Here is a 16,030-nt window from a genome sequence, read left to right as displayed (position 1 = left end):
TCCTTTTTAGGATTTTGCTCAAATGCCTCCTCGCTTGCTCGGGCGGACTCCGGCAAAGCAAATCGGGCCGCTGATAAAAGTCATGCGAGCGTGCCCGCCTTGGGCATATAGTCCGCTTCATCGTATTACATGTCGGTCCAGTCCCGACTTCCAAACGGTCCCGAAAAGGAGAAGTAAAAAAAAAAGACGAGTGCAGCGGCTTGGAAAATAATCAAATGCTACACCACTGTTTATGAGCTGGATGTAGAAGATATAACATCGAGAACCGTAGTATGTTTGGGAAATAACATCAGAGCCGTGATAGAGAGAGAATGTGACACTTATGAGTTTCTCATTCTGTTGTGCTCAAAACGAATAGTATAAAATCAGCAATTTTTGGCACATCGCATGAGAGTTACTGCACAAAAAACTAAATTATGTTGTGAAGTTTGGCACATGCGTTTCAAAAGACATGACAAAAGGAGTACACAAGGTGAAACTCATTCTGGAAAAAATACATTACAAGTGGATATTTCAAACTTATGACATATCCAAATGTATTTAGTTGGACTTCATGGTTAAATTATTTTTGATAATTTGTTTGTTCCTATATTTCCTATACAAGTAATAAAGGTTTTATGTTACACTGAACCCATTTTTCTTTTACAGAAACGTGCTATTTGTGTCGTTGGATACAGAGACCACACTAATCCAATATTGCAGTGTTGACTTTTTTTGATTTTAGTTTTTGTGTGTGTTGATTAGGGACAGATATTATAGTTTTTTCTCCTTTCGGTCCCCCTTTCATTTCATTTTCTTTTAAAGAATGATTTTTTTTTTTAAATTTATTTAATTTTATTTATTATTTTTGTTATTTAGTGAGCGATACTTCCTCATAGTTGTATTTACTGAATCTCTGCAATTTGCAGGGAATAGGGGGGTGGGGTGTGGGGGGGGACAAACCCCTACCGCAAAAAGCAAATTGCCTAGAGTTGCCACAAGATAATAACAAAACACTTAAAAAGGAGACGATCATAAAACCCCAACAACTGATCTTACATAAACAACTACTCACTATACAAACCGCCTCCATCAATAGAATTAGCATTCTAGCCGAAATAACGAGAGATCCCAAATAGGCAAACCAATAAGTGCAGTAGCGTTTTACACGAGTGCTCATTAAACTCACCTTCTGGCATTTACACACAATCTAGATGTACGGGCAAATTGTAATGGCAATGTAGACATAAGGGCTTTGGAACAGAAACATGTTTTCAGTGCCACTATTAACCGTGCACAAGGTGCATTGAAGAACTGCCAACAAAACTGGCTATCATAAAAGCACTATCAATAAATCGAACCTAACAACAACACCAACATTTCAACAGATGGCGCCTAAGTAATACGTTTATTGCTTTGCTCTGAGCACCAAACCAGCAAAGACACTAATGGAGGACAGGATATATGCAAATTTAACAAAATCCAAACAAATATGTGGCGGGGTTCACTGTAATATACAGGTAGAACAATTCATAATTTATCTTTTACCCCAATGTTAAAGGTGTATGTTTTGTCTTTTGAAGAAGTATTTACTTTAATTACCACTTTGTTAGCAATCAGAGAGCTAGCTAGCTCCCATGGTGCTCGTTTACCTGCTAGGAAGCTAGCTAGCTAGCATCAGGGGCTAAAGCCAAACTGTGGCAGGGTTTTTACTTTCTGTACATGGATTTGCCACCTTTGGTTAGCATAGATTTCGACGGCGCGTTCCAACTTAATTACGACCCCCTGGTCATCAATGTCCATTTTTAAAAAAGGAGAAGAACCGTCACATACTACTATAGGTGATGTTGAAGCCTCTCCCCGACATGGAGTGGTCCGCTTGGAACTCCAGCCTCAGGGTGTTGGTGTTGGACGTTAGGTGCGAGGGACTCTCGGCGCCCGAGAACCTGCCCACCACGGCGGCGTCGCCCGTCTCGCCGTCCTTGACCGTGAGCGCGTCGTAGGGCGCTTCCAGGTCGAAGTCGTTGAACGCCAAGTGGATGCGCGAGCCCGGCTCCGATTGGATGAGCCAGACGCAGTTCATGTTGTTGCTGTAGCCTTCCGGGTAGTCGGGCGAGAGGACGGTTCCAGAAGGAGCTGTGAAGTTGGACATGCAGGGGACTTTGCGGGGATGAGGTGGGGAAGACACAAAGCAGCTTCCTGTTAAATATTCATCTCCACATCATTGCCGGTCATCATCTGCTCTGGGCCGTGGTGAACTCGGTCGCCATGGCGACTGCCCAGATTGAACGTTATCAGCATCGCAACAGAATTGGGGAATACTCACATATGCATATAGGGATGTTTGCCGACCACTGGTTGTTGTCCTGGCAGGAGATGATTTTCTCCCCGATCAGCTCGAACCCGAACTGGCACTCGAACCGCAGGATGCCGCCATTCAGGAAGCTGTCGCCCTCCCTTATTCCATAGAGAGGCGTCCCGGGATCACCACAACTCTCCTTGTCTATTTCTGTAACGATTGGTGACGTTTTTGCATTGTCTTTAGGGGTACTTTATTTATTAAATTTTTTCCGCCACACTGAAGTAGAAACTGTCATAGTTAGGGTTCTCAGTTGTCCTGGTAATGAAAGTCAGACATTCGCTATTAGTCCAACAGTATATGGAACTCACTTACATGAGACAGGCCCACTTTTGTTAAAGGAGAAGTCAACCTTAAACATTTCTTGACAATAATATGTTATATGTGACCTCACTAGTCTAAACATGACAATCTGATTAATATTACATTTGTGGAATATGAGTTATAAAGCAAAATCCAGCCATTTTTATCGATCTCAGGAGGCGGCCATTTTGCTGTCGACTGAAAATGACATCCATGCTGCTCAGGTCTTGGGTAACAACCAATCACAGCTCAGCTTCACAAAACAGGTGAGCTGTGATTGGTTGTTGCCTGAGCCATGAGCAACTGTGATGTCATCTTCAGTCGGCGGCAAGTGGCAAAATGGCCGCCCCCTGAGATGGATAAAACAGCTGGATTTTGCTGCTTAACTCATATTCCACAAATAATAATAATAATAGTAATAGTAGTAATAGTAAAGTAATATTAATCAGGATGTCATGTTTAGACCAGTGGGGCTCCCTAGATCATATTATTGTAAAAAAAAAAAAAATGTTTGGGGTTGAACCTTTAAAATGGATAATTTTAGCAAGTCACTAGGGTTTGTAAAGGAATCCTAGAATTCTTGATCCTCAGGGTTTTTACACATAAATACCTGGAACATTTTAACTGTGAAATGAAAGCACAAACTGTATGTCTCCTTTAAGAATCTTTAGGGACATCACTTTGGGAGTCACACACATACACAAACAAACCAGTGGGGAGGAGAGATGGGCTGAGGCGTTTGTGGATTTAGCTCCTCGCAGGGGAGCTGCTACAAAAAAAAAAAAAAAAAGATAACATAAAGGATCCGCCGCCTCGTCGTTTTCTCTTTTTAACGAGGTGGCACACCTCGCATTCGTTGAGATGCCGTGTTGGGAAAACACTTAGAGTGTGACTCACCGTTAGTCGCCTTTTGCGCAGGCAAGCGACCGGGCTGCTTGTTAAAAACGGCGCGCACTTGTGTGAGAAATGTAACCTTTGGCAGGAATAACACTTCTTTTGAGGTTTTTAAAAAAGGTGCCACAGAAATGTATAAAATTATCGATGATCGAGAGCGAAATGGCTAAGAAAATAAAAGCAATGTTGTTGCCTCAGGCACGAGCCCATCTGACCAAAGTCATTGCTAACCGCAATAAAGAGGACAATCTAGGGTCCATAAAACCTGACCAGATTTTAGTCATTTTCTTGTTAACACCCCAACTAATGTATGGGGATAAATTTATAATACTAGCTAGGAGCAGCAGTCAAATTGTTTGTAGACCGTGAAGGTCTACGGGAAGCAACCACTACATGAGATGAATTTGCTCGGGGAATGGCTTAGTGTAAGAATCCGAGAGAGTCGTCATGGGGAAAAAGGTGAAGTATAAAAAAAGAATTGAATTGTTGAAACAGATTTGCTGGTGGAAAGGGTTCGATTTGGGATCAGAGGAAGCCTGAGTACCCGGCGATATCCTCAACACAAAGATTCAAACCCAGAAGAGACTATGTGGGAGATTTTCTAACCACTACGCAGTTTATTTTCATCCAACTATTTTTTAGTGCTCGTCCCTCATGCGGGCCGAGTCAAGACTCAAACCTGGACACCCAAAGCACGGCACCCCCCGCGGTGTATTTACACGTCACACTAAATCGTGTCGCTCTCTCTTTGCTGCGTCAGACGAACGACTCGGGGTTCGAATCCATCACTCCCCGCGCAGCGTTTCTAAGGAATTAACGTCGGCCGTCTGGCAATAAGGTTAGACGGATCCCCATTTGGGTCCAGGTGAAATGCCACCGTGTCGCCGTAAGTCTTTTTTTAAAAAGTCGCTGGATGGCATTTGTGGGAATGTATTTGGTCTGGCGTTCCTCTGCCGCGACGTTCCCACTTTTACTATTATTTACAGGAAGGGAGGGGGGTGATGCGTTTTAGCTGTTTGTACACACTGTGTGTGTGTTTTGTGATGTATTGCATTCATTTCCGTCATGACACCGTCTTTATGAGAGGCGCCGACTCCACCAATCACAGCACCCAACACACAAGAATGGAGAACAAATGACTTTTGTTGGAATATTTCTACAGTACGACACATGCAATACCATTGTGTGTGTAGTGTGCGGAACGAGGCATTTTTTACAACGTGCATGTACATACGTATGTGCATTTCCCCCCATCCCCCAACGTGTCTGGGGATTGAACCAGCCGCTCTGTTTTGCCGCTCTGTTTTCCCCACTCATATAATATTCCATCACGCCGGGCCGAATTGTTCAAGGGAATACAACATGTAATGTGTGCTGGTATAAAACGGCACTTAAAGATCCAAGAGGGAAGGAAATAGATTTTGGAAGGATAATGAGATTTGGGCAAAAGGGGACAGGAGAGAAAAAAAACAAGAACAAAATGCATAGGCTGCATTTGTGACCACTGTGAAATTGATTTAGCCGCTAGGATGCTAAAAGCATCTCGTACCTGTGCGCTCTGAGCTTTTACTCCGTGTAATAAACTGCCCGTTTTTTGCCCCTTTTTTGTGCTTTTACGCGCTACAAACAAAAGTCAGGATGCATTAAGAGATTAAGTCAAACAATCGTAAAACAATTTACAGGGATGGCAGGGAATAGCCACTTTTACATGGCTTGTGAAAAGCAGTGATTTACCTACACTTTTATGTTTCAGTCCTCCACGGCACCAAACACAAGAATTTTCTGACTTAAGCACCATTAGTGATATATAAGCAAGGTGGACCAAAACACTAATTTCTTCCGTGCCCGGTATTTTCAAGTGAAGTCCGTGTGAAAGATGCTACAGCTCACTTAAGACATTTCCAACTTTTGAGATTGTATTAGAGGCTCAAGAGAGGCGGGATAATAACTATGTAAATGGGGAAGAGTATCACACAGGTGTGAACATTCATTTCACCTGCGTCTGGTATTATTGAGATATAATTTAATTATGTGTTAAAAGGGTACCGATGCGTAGATTATGGGATATAATATAATGACCTTCAATAGTAACACAGCCGAAAAGGAGGCGGGATGATGGCCTGACAAGTTGTGAAGTTAAAGACCTGACACTCACTTCCCTGATGCACTTTAAACAATTTTCCTACAATTTGGTAGTCCAGTTTGTAGATTACAGTCATTTTTGTAGAGAACAGAGATCATTTTGACAATGTCGCAAAAATCTTGGTCACCTTTTGCCTCTATTTGCTGTTAAGTTAAGTTCCTGGAAAGCCCTGCTTAAATGGGATGTCGGTGCCGCGTGTAATAATTGGGGTCTTTTCTTTGATCCAGACATGTCACCGGGCGGGAAATATGCTTTTACACTCCTACACTGTGCTCTTGCTTTCTGCCCAGTGACCTCCAAACTACGTTTTTAAGATTTTTTTTCCCCAGGCATCTTCCACATGTGTCTTTATTGGCGGAGAGGTCCAGCACGTTCCCATATTGAATCGAATAATGTGTTTGACAAATGTTGATATTTTAATCTTTGAAAGAGTTATGGTAAGATTATGTCTGGTAAAATCTATGCAACGCTATCAGTAAAAAAAGTGTTATGCCAATGCTAGCATTAATATACTAATGTTATTAGTAGGGCCACGGCGACAACACAAGCAAAAGCTAATGTTGTCGTTAGTGTGGGAGCAAAATGAGCCAGTGTTAGCATGGCAAAGACACAACTGCTAGTTGATAGCGTGACAGGACTTTGAGCTGATATTGTTGTTAGTAGTGTTGTTAGAAGTAGTACAAAAGCAGCACAAGCTAATTTTGCTCTTTGCTTGAACTAATATTAGCATCACAGCAACGAGTATATGGTTATTGACATTAGCATGGTGGTAACACAAGCTTAATTAGTATGACACAACTGAAGCTAATGTTATTAGCAAGTTGGCAGGTGGCAACAACAACACAAGCTAATATAGTATTATGTCAGTATAATGGAAAGATTAGCTAAAGTTTTTCTTCAGATGAATAATAGCAACATGACTTTGTCAGTATGGCGGCACACAAGCTAACATTACCGTTAGCATAGCGGCAACGCAAACCAAAGTTGTTAGCATGACAGAAAAACACCACAGCGGCAACATGATGTAAAACAGAGGGAAACATGAACTCATGCTCTTAACATAAGCCAATGTCGTATTAAGTAGCAGGAACATTGTTGCTTCCTGTTAGTTTATTACCGCAGGTCAATAATTCATGAGTGAAAAATCATATCCCGATGACGCTATTGTGATGAAGTAAGCGCCCTTCGCCGGTTACCTCGACAGCACATCGACTGTAAACCAAGTGAAATTTATAGTGATGCTATGACTGAATATTTTATAAAGTCATATTTCAGTATCTCTCGCGGCCCACCAAGCGTGATTTTTAAGATACTCATAATTAGGGACTTTCACTACGGCACTTTTGGGGGGGCCCTGAAGGACCCAAAAGCATTCACACGAGTGATTTTTTTTTTTTTGCGTGTGTGTTTTACGAGTGACAAGTGGCTCTTAATGAGCTCAACAATGCTCATAAAAGATTTGTTGTCCTCCAAATTATACGCAGAGTGCCAAATTAAATTAGGTCTGGTTGGTCTCTCCCAGACGGATCCTCCTTGTTATTAAAATGATACTGCAGGACATTGTTTTTATTGGTTTGGACAAGTCAGCGATAACGTTGAGGTCTGAAAATTTCCCTTTAAGGTGAGCTTATGGAGTTACATGGTTGGGTCTATAGAGTGCCTGCCCATCAAACGTACATTTTAGTGAGCTGCTATTCCTGAAAGTCTTGCTGTGACACTATGATTTGTCAGCCAGGCTGGCCCAAGATCCAGAGCTGCTTTCAAGTAGTACATAGAAACTTCCTGTTCCATTTTGAGCATGGGTCATTGAGACTTTTTCATGAGCTCTGTTTTGATAGACACCTCCACCAAATTTCGTATTATTCACCAGTGAAAATAGTTAAAAAAAAAAAAAAAAAAAACTCGCCCTCCCTAACTTTGCAGAGGGCACCGATTAACCCTGAAACAGTACATCAACATGTGAGCCCACCCTGCACGAGGACAGTCGCCATAACCTGTTAAAAGACACCTTGACATCTCTGGTGCTAGTAAAACAAATTACATATTAAAAGCCGTAAAACAGCAGATGAAGAACGTAATATAAAATCTCAGACGAGATGGAATCAAGACTCGCGAAATAGGGGAACATCCCCAAGAATTATGGTGCAGTAATGTTAGATTTTTATCTGTCCAAGATATTACATATTAACCAATTCAAAGAGTAATATCGCTTCAAGCCCAATATACTATTTGAAGGCTTTATTTGATGAATACCGCTTTTTTTTTTTTTATGCTATCAAGGCTACTGAAATCCTAAAATGCAAATGAATACATGTGCTGGTATATGTCTCATTAGTATATTCACAAAGGTTGCAATTGCAATGTTGCTAAGGAGCTAAATATAAACTGCGGAATGGATCCATATTTAAAATTCTGCATATGGACTGTGCAGCCTCAATGACGAATGGGTGTATTGTATTCATAGTCCAGGCACAAACTCGCTGAATCTTTAATGCAAATTTGATGTCAATAATGTTGCAGCGCTGCCTCAAATCTATAGCGGGGGGGGGGGACGTGCGTATGTGTGTGTTGTGTGTGCCTCGCAGCTGGCGGCAGAGACCAAGTGTTGCCAGGTGGGTGAACTTGCCGTTAATAATAGATAAATGAAATCAGACAGAGGGAGTGAAGGCGAGAGAAAAGCAGGAATAAAACAAAAGAATGAAACCTCAAAGAAAATAGGGACGGGTCATTTGCTGGAAAACAACAGAACATGAGACGAAACAAAAACGTGAGGACGCATATTGGTGAGGGCATTTTCTCGCGGGGATTTGCACTTCGCAGGTTCGTCACTTTTGCAGATGTAAATTTGAGAGGCTGTTGACTTGAGAGGATGCATTTGTTTTCGAACGTGCACTGGTCAGGTTTTTCAATTCCGTGTTTTTACATTGCAAGCCTGTGTATTGCAAACCTTTGTAGTTGATCTTAAAGCCGATGGATCCGACGCTCTCGTCCGACTGCAAGTGGAGCCACATCTGGTGGGTCATGCTGACAATCAGGTCGGGGACGAAGCTGCCCGACAGGCTGCGGCAAAGCGAAGACATTACATTTCATTGGAATTGGAAATAAAAGGCTTAATTTCCACCACTGTGATGAGGTGATCATCGCTGCTCGTAATAAAGCGATAGAAGTACTTACACCTGCAGGATGGTGGTCGGATCCCCCACCTCCCCTCCATCTCCGATGGTCAGCGTGTCGTAGGCGATCTCCAAGTCAAACTCCTCAAAGTTAATCTGGATGACCTGCAGCACACAGGAAATATATATTAGAACCAATTTTATTATTTGTCAAAATTGTTCAAACATCTCCAGTTTTACGGTTTGATTCCGTGGGCGTGCTCGCAACTCAAGTCACTCATATCTCAAATTAACTTTCCCCATTGAAATGAGTACTGAATGATGTTGTGTAGCATTTTAGCAAGATTTAGATTCGGTGTTTGACAAGACAGATGTTGGTCAAAATAACGTTGTCGGAGAGCTGCCGAAAAATGGCCGCCATGAGGAGAGATTTGCTGACAATTCTGTTCCACCAAGAGTCATTATGGGACTTTGCGACTTCACAAGCACCGTGACGGTTATGAAAAAAATACAAGTCATAGCGCCACACTCATAAAATTACCTGCCTAAGGTAATTAATAGTTAATAGCATTTCTCTTAACTGTCTGTGCTAGGACTGTCCACAAATTACGTATAGGTGACATATGTGCCACAAATCACCATCTATCAAGTTTTTTTTTTAATTATTATTATTATTTAAAAAAAAAAATAATCTGATTAGTGTAGTAATTGGCAGTGGTACACATGATATCTATCATTATGGAGTGAGACATTTGTGTGACAAATAATCACAAAAATCAATGAAAACCTAGCCTTGACAATTTGAATCATTTGCATATATGTAAAAAATATATATATAATGAAAATGTAAATAGAATAAAAATAAAATCAAAATTATTCAAGTTTTTTACAGCAGTGAAAATATTTACTTTGCCTGGTAATACGTTATTTTTATTATGAGGTAATTTAATTACTAACTCAGTTACTTTTTTGAGCAAGTAATGAGTAACTATAAATAATTATTTTTATTAAAGTAATGTTCCCGACACTGCTCATCACTCACTTTCTCATGACCCATGGTTAGAAAAAAAGAGATTTGGCAGGATACCTACAAAACAATAACACACACAAACAATCATATCACTGAATAAAAAAACAGCTCAAACTCTACTGGGAATTTGACTGCTAGTTCATGAATGTATCAAGGTGACGAGAAGCACAAAGCTAGCAAGGCTCTGATCAGGAATTATTCAAACAGCACTTTTTTTTTTTTTGTTTCATGTGAGACCATAGCGAGGCAAGAACAGGAAGCGCGAGAAGGAGAAAGATGATGGTCACTCGGGGGAGGAGGGTCGGCCTAATAATGAGCACATCTTTGATGCTCGCCGAGAACTGTGTAAGAATATTTCAAACTTGAGTTCACCCTCGGGGAGCGATTGAAAGCTCGCTTGCTCCCTTCGTTCTATCGCTCTCTCTCTCCCTCTGTGTTGCTGGAGGGGAATTTTTTTCTCTCTCCAGATTTCCAGATTCAATATCCCGCTTGTGGACTTCACAAGCATCTCCCTGGCTTAAATCTGCCGTTAAAGAGTGGAGATATTGACGTGACCTCAATGCCGACGCGCAGTCCAACTTGAGCGCTAATTTGCCTTGTTAATGGTAATGATTGCCCTTTCACCAATCACTTGACTATTTTTTGTTGTTTATTTTTCAACATAGCAATTAAGCTGGCACTGAAACTGCATGAATCAAAGCAGACAGGTGCCGGCATTTCAAGCCTTTTGTTATATATATTTTTAAGATGTATGCATAATCCCAATACAAAATATGCATTTGAGAGAAAGGTATTATTTTTGACAATTTGAGGTTGCCATCCTTAAGTTGTAAAACATACTGTAATATCTGTGACTGAATGCTACAGTTGGAAAAAATGCTCCATTTTGGTTGTGGTACAGAACACACGCCATCAATTATTCTTGAAATCAAGCTGGAAAGGGGGAAGCAAAACCTTACTGCGAGATGTTGCGTGATGGACGTGCGGCCATTAAGCTCTTTTATGCAAAACCCCATGAGGCCGCATCAGCACAGTTCACACGGCATTAAACATGGTGAGAACATAACCATAGCGCACCAGAAAGGCGTTATGTAATGGCCGCCGTGAAATATGTAGCTCAGACTTTTAAGGCACGCGTAACGTTATTCCTTTCGGTGTAGTGCGCATGTACATATTTCTCCTCCCCTCTAATTGGTCGGCGATCAAGCAAGCATCCGTCTCTCGCTCCGCCGTCTTCGCCGGCGCCGGTCCGTCACACGCCTCCGCCTCGCCCGTTCTAATTGGTCGCCGCGCTCCGACTTCTCGCCAATCCGTCTGCGGCCCGTTGGCCAATGAGCCGGCAGAATTGGATTTCTGCATGATGAAGCGCCGCCAAAAAAAAGGGGAAGGTGAGAGTAGCTCGGGTGGTAGTCAGTGATGGAAGGCGGGTTGGGGAATACAGTGAACGTACAATTTATCACGGTTCATCTTTCACGTCACACTATATTGCTGATTTTTTTAATGATCACCCCCCCCCCCCCCCAAAAAAAATGTTTGGACAATAATATGTTCTATGTAGCCCTACTAGTCTAAATACGGTATCCTGGTTAATATTGTGTGAGTTTAAGTATCAAAATTCTGCCATTTTAACTCTTTGACTGCCCGACGTTTTCAGAAAAGGGATGCCGTGGGTGCCAGCCAATTTAAGCATTTTGACTGATCTTTCAAGGGCCACAGAAAATTATGTGTTTGGACTATGGAAACACACATACTACCAAATGAAAGATTGGACTCTCATCTTTCATCAGAAAAAACAAGTTTGTTTCTACAAACGTCTTTTAACGTCTTTGGCACTCCTCTGTAGGATTTTACTAAACGTTATTTAACGTTTTTGGCAGTCAAAGAGTTAATCTATCCAGGGGGCGGCCATTTTGCTACTTGCTGTCGACTGAAGATGACATCAATGTTGCTCAGGTCTCAGGTAACGACCAATCACAGCTTAGCTTCAGAAATCAGATGAGCTGTGATTGGTCGTTGCCTGAGCCCCGAGCAACTGCGATGTCATCTTCAGTCGACGGCAAGTGGCAAAATGGCCGCCCCCTAAGATGGATAAAAACGACCGGATTTGCTGCATAAGTCATATTCCACAAATGTAATATTAATCAGAATGTCATGTTTAGAAAAAGTGAGGTCACATTTAACATACTATTGTCAAGAAACATTTCAGGTTGACTTCCACTTTAATGGATTTGTACAGTATACAAGCAAATCTAAATTCACAGTTGGGATTGTATTGCATGTAAAACAGCCACTGATGTCCAAACTTGAGTCAACTCAAACATAAATAAATAAATAATGATTCTGCCCGTCTTATTTTTGTTGTTTTATTGTTTAAAGTGTCACAGTGCAAGTGAGTGAAAAACAGCAATTGACAGTAAAAATACACTTTTGCTTTTCACTCTACATTTCCTTTTATTACTTTTAGTTAGGTAGATGGTTTGAATCAGTACATGCCTTTTTTCTTTAACATCTGTGCTTTTTACTCAAGTCCAAACTGTGAGCACTCTTGCCACCCATGTCAGTAAGTGAACATTCAACACGGCGGCCGCGTTCCGACAGCGACGGCCGGCGGGGGCAGACGAGGGGCCGTGATGGGAGCGAATAAAAAAAAAAAAAGCAAATGAGAAGGCGAGCGCGAGAGAGCGAGAGAGAGGAGGAGGATGAAGAAGAATTAAGAGGAAGGAGGCGGCATTGCTAACGGCCATACTGGCCCGCCATCCCCAAGGTTAAATGAGAAGAGGGGGAATGAATTGGCTCTAAAGGCTCATTCCGCTCAAACTAAATGAAGCAATAACGTCAGAGAGCCATAGAAGGCCATTAACACTTAACCCGAGCTGAGGGGAGAGAGAAAAGAGGGGGCCGGGAAAGAAACCAAAGAGGACAGGTTGGCGTGAAGAAAACCTGCCGCACTTCATTCTTCGAGATGGACGCAAGAGTGGAACACCCTGCACTTCCTTTCTGAGTAATTTGATCGTTTCGGGCTCCTTAATGAAGAAACTGAGGAGAATTCAGACGGGACAATTTGCCCACTGTGTGTCACGAGTCACCTTCTTTCTCTTCTTCTTCTTCTCCGTCTTCGGATTATGCTCATGTTCATTTTTTATTTCCTTCTCAGGAGATCCAATATCCTCGACAAGCTGCTCCTCCTTCACCCATCAGTGTGCTCATTAAGAGCAAGCCATTGCAAATATGCTCCCAGCTATTAAGCTTCCTCAAGTTGGATTAAAACATTTTTATTTTTTTGCTGAAATCTCTACTTTTGCCACTGCAAATGCATCTTGGAGATAATTAGGGTGTTGTGTTTTGCATATTTTAGAACATGAAATAAAGTACAAAAGTGAATACAAACCTATAATATAATTACATCAAATAAAAAGAAATTCATAATCGCATAGGGCAGACCCGGGCTAGTTGTATCGCGGGTAAGTTGTCACGTTGCAATTTTCTTCTCCACCAGAGGGCGCAACGAAAAAGTGGAATTCTAGTTTTCTTCGTGTAAATGATCAGGGGTTGTGCAATGTGAGCTGAGATGAGTGCCAGTGATCTGTTTTGCACAACCTAAAGTAAAAATTTTCAACTTCATATATTTTGAAACAGGTGTCGTACTTAGACAAATTCTAGCAGCAAATCATGTGGACTTGTTAGAAGAGAGATTTAAGCATCTTTTCATTGCTTGGTTTTACGCTAACTTTAAACTAGAGCAAGTATTAGCCAACATGGTAGTTTGAAGCAACTAGTCCCAGTCATTTCGGGGTTTGTCGTCACATATGCAAAGAATGGGCCAATGAAAAATGCACCTCTGGCAACTTGGTTTACATATGCCAGAATTGCCCTACAGATGAGAAAATTAATTTGCTACGTTTTGTTTCATTATTTAAAAATGAATTTTCCAGTTGTTGTCGTTGGAACTACAGTATGCCGACGTCAGGACTAGTTTAAGTTTCATGATGAACCATTCATCAATCTATTAACCGAAATGCTTTATTTAAAAAAAAAATCAATTTAATCTCAGAGTTCCAGTTTAAGGGAAGCAAAACAGGCTGAGAGCACATGACATACATGCCAGCAGTTCCTGAGGACTCATCTATTTCATAATATTTTATGTTAGTTTGCTCAATGACTATAGTACATTTTCAAGATCAATGACAAAATATTTCTCTAGCTGTAAAAATAATAAAATAAAATAAATAAAAAAACTGGAGAAAAGGGATAAATAATTTTGTCCTTGGTTTATTCGTTGCAAAATTCAGTGTGACATCTTACCCCATATAGTGTGACAACTTACCCACTAGTGGCGCAAATGTCACATGTGCACTGCCACAAAGTATGAAAATTATGTACATGAATACAAAAATATATATTTCATCTGGCATACATTTTGTTTATATATGATGTATTGATTTCAAGAAATAGATAAAAGTATAAAAAAGTGATACAACTAGACCCGGTCTCCCCTAATATCAAATAAAAAAATATTTTCAAAGATACAACAATATTATTCATAATAATCACAAAATGATTTGGAGTTACAGTAAACACTTTTTAAATGCATACTAATATGTTAATTGTCTCATTTTTATAAATGCATACTGGATGTGCTTTAACTCGCATTAAAAGTTACTGTATTATTTCCAAACTTTCATAATGTACTACACGTTGGCTAAGTATCCCTTCCATTTGATTGACTGATGCTCTATGGCGTTAAAAGCTTTCTAGAATCTTCTGCGAATTGAACCCCGGCGGGAAAGCGATGACACTTGACTGACGGCAGTGATACAAAATCCATGAGCAATATGCTGCATTTACATATTGCGTTTTTAAACGATGAATCTTTAATTCACGTGCCAATTCACACGAGTCCAATATGAATACCAGAAACGGAGAATAAAACTGCCAGGATGTAAAAAATAAATGAAGAAAGAAGGATATTAGGAGTGAAATTAGAGGATTTGTCACTCATGCTTCATCCCTTATCGTCGGCTGTTTCGGGGATTGTATTAAAATGTCTCCATTTTCATTGTCATTCACGCACAGAAATGCAATGACAGCTTGTGATGAAACTATTAGTCAAGTTAGGGCTGCTTTTTTTTTCTACTGAGAAAATTGCCAACATTTTTCTTGATAAACTACATTAGCAAAAAATAATTCAGATACAAACAGTCAAATAAGACCATAAAGCTTAGGGAGGGAAATGTAATATAAAATAAGACTACTGTAAATGCCATAAAGGTTGCACTGGGTAAAATAAGACAACGGATGGATGTAAACACACCCAAAAACTATAGAAGACTGCGGTAAATCCTTCCAACATTGCACAGGTTAAAATAAGACAACCATAAACCTCTTAAAACTTTCACAGCTAAAAATAAGATGACTGTATATGTCCAAAGGTTACTACTAGTTTAAAATATGACAACCACGAATTACACCAAAAATACAAAGCTAAATTAAAAATAGCGTAAATCCCTAAAAAGTTGCACAAGGTTGAATAAGATGACCCCAAAAAAAAAAAAAAACTCTAAAAACCACCATCAATTCCTGAGAAAAGATGTGCGGAATAATATAACAAAAGCAACATAAAACTACCGTAAATCCTGCAAAAGTTGCACATGTTCAAATCAGATGACAGTACTTTAAGTAGCCTAAAAGTAGCATGAATTGAAACTAGACGAAAATAGATCTTCCAAAAGTGCTACACATTAAAATAACTGTAAATCTCCCAGGCTAAAGCAAAGTTAAGTTGAATCCAACCAAAGTTGCATAGGTTCAAATGAAACATTGATAAATCCCTGTTCAAACTCAGCAACTTGAAATAAGACCACCACGACATGAAAATGTTGGCCACACTTCTAACGCAATGTGACAGAACAGAATACCGCAACGTGTACTTGTGTGAGCTGTCTGACATGTTTAATGACATCATGTGGAACATTAAACTAGAAGTGAAACTCTATGTAATTATGGACTATAAAGCAGCCAGGTCAAACAGGAGATGCACAGGAGTTGTTGTTAGAGAAGCTCTCCAGAGAAGCTGTGTGCGTGTATTTCAAAGCTATTGCGTTTCTGATGCAATGATGACACGGCCACGCGCACTTGACATTCCTCTCAGGCCGACCGATCCCGGGGCCGGACTCGATGTCTATAAACAGCGCATAATCCTCGTCAATTAT

General features: G+C 40.6%; 1 protein-coding gene across 1 annotated transcript in view; it reads right to left on the bottom strand.

Moving 5' to 3' along the window:
• csmd3b (CUB and Sushi multiple domains 3b) overlaps positions 1–16,030 on the bottom strand; it is a 346,686-nt gene that overhangs the window by 76,998 nt on the left and 253,658 nt on the right. Inside the window, exons 14-17 of the mRNA XM_077547793.1 lie at positions 8,853–8,956; positions 8,626–8,738; positions 2,306–2,488; positions 1,813–2,139 (exon numbers count right to left, since the gene is read on the bottom strand). Coding sequence (XP_077403919.1) covers positions 1,813–2,139; positions 2,306–2,488; positions 8,626–8,738; positions 8,853–8,956 — 727 coding nt within the window. The remainder of the gene's footprint in view (positions 1–1,812; positions 2,140–2,305; positions 2,489–8,625; positions 8,739–8,852; positions 8,957–16,030) is intronic.

This window comes from Vanacampus margaritifer, chromosome 17 (assembly GCF_051991255.1).
Source record: "Vanacampus margaritifer isolate UIUO_Vmar chromosome 17, RoL_Vmar_1.0, whole genome shotgun sequence".
In the NCBI taxonomy this organism is placed as follows: domain Eukaryota; kingdom Metazoa; phylum Chordata; class Actinopteri; order Syngnathiformes; family Syngnathidae; genus Vanacampus; species Vanacampus margaritifer.
This window is presented reverse-complemented; position numbering and strand designations above follow the sequence as displayed.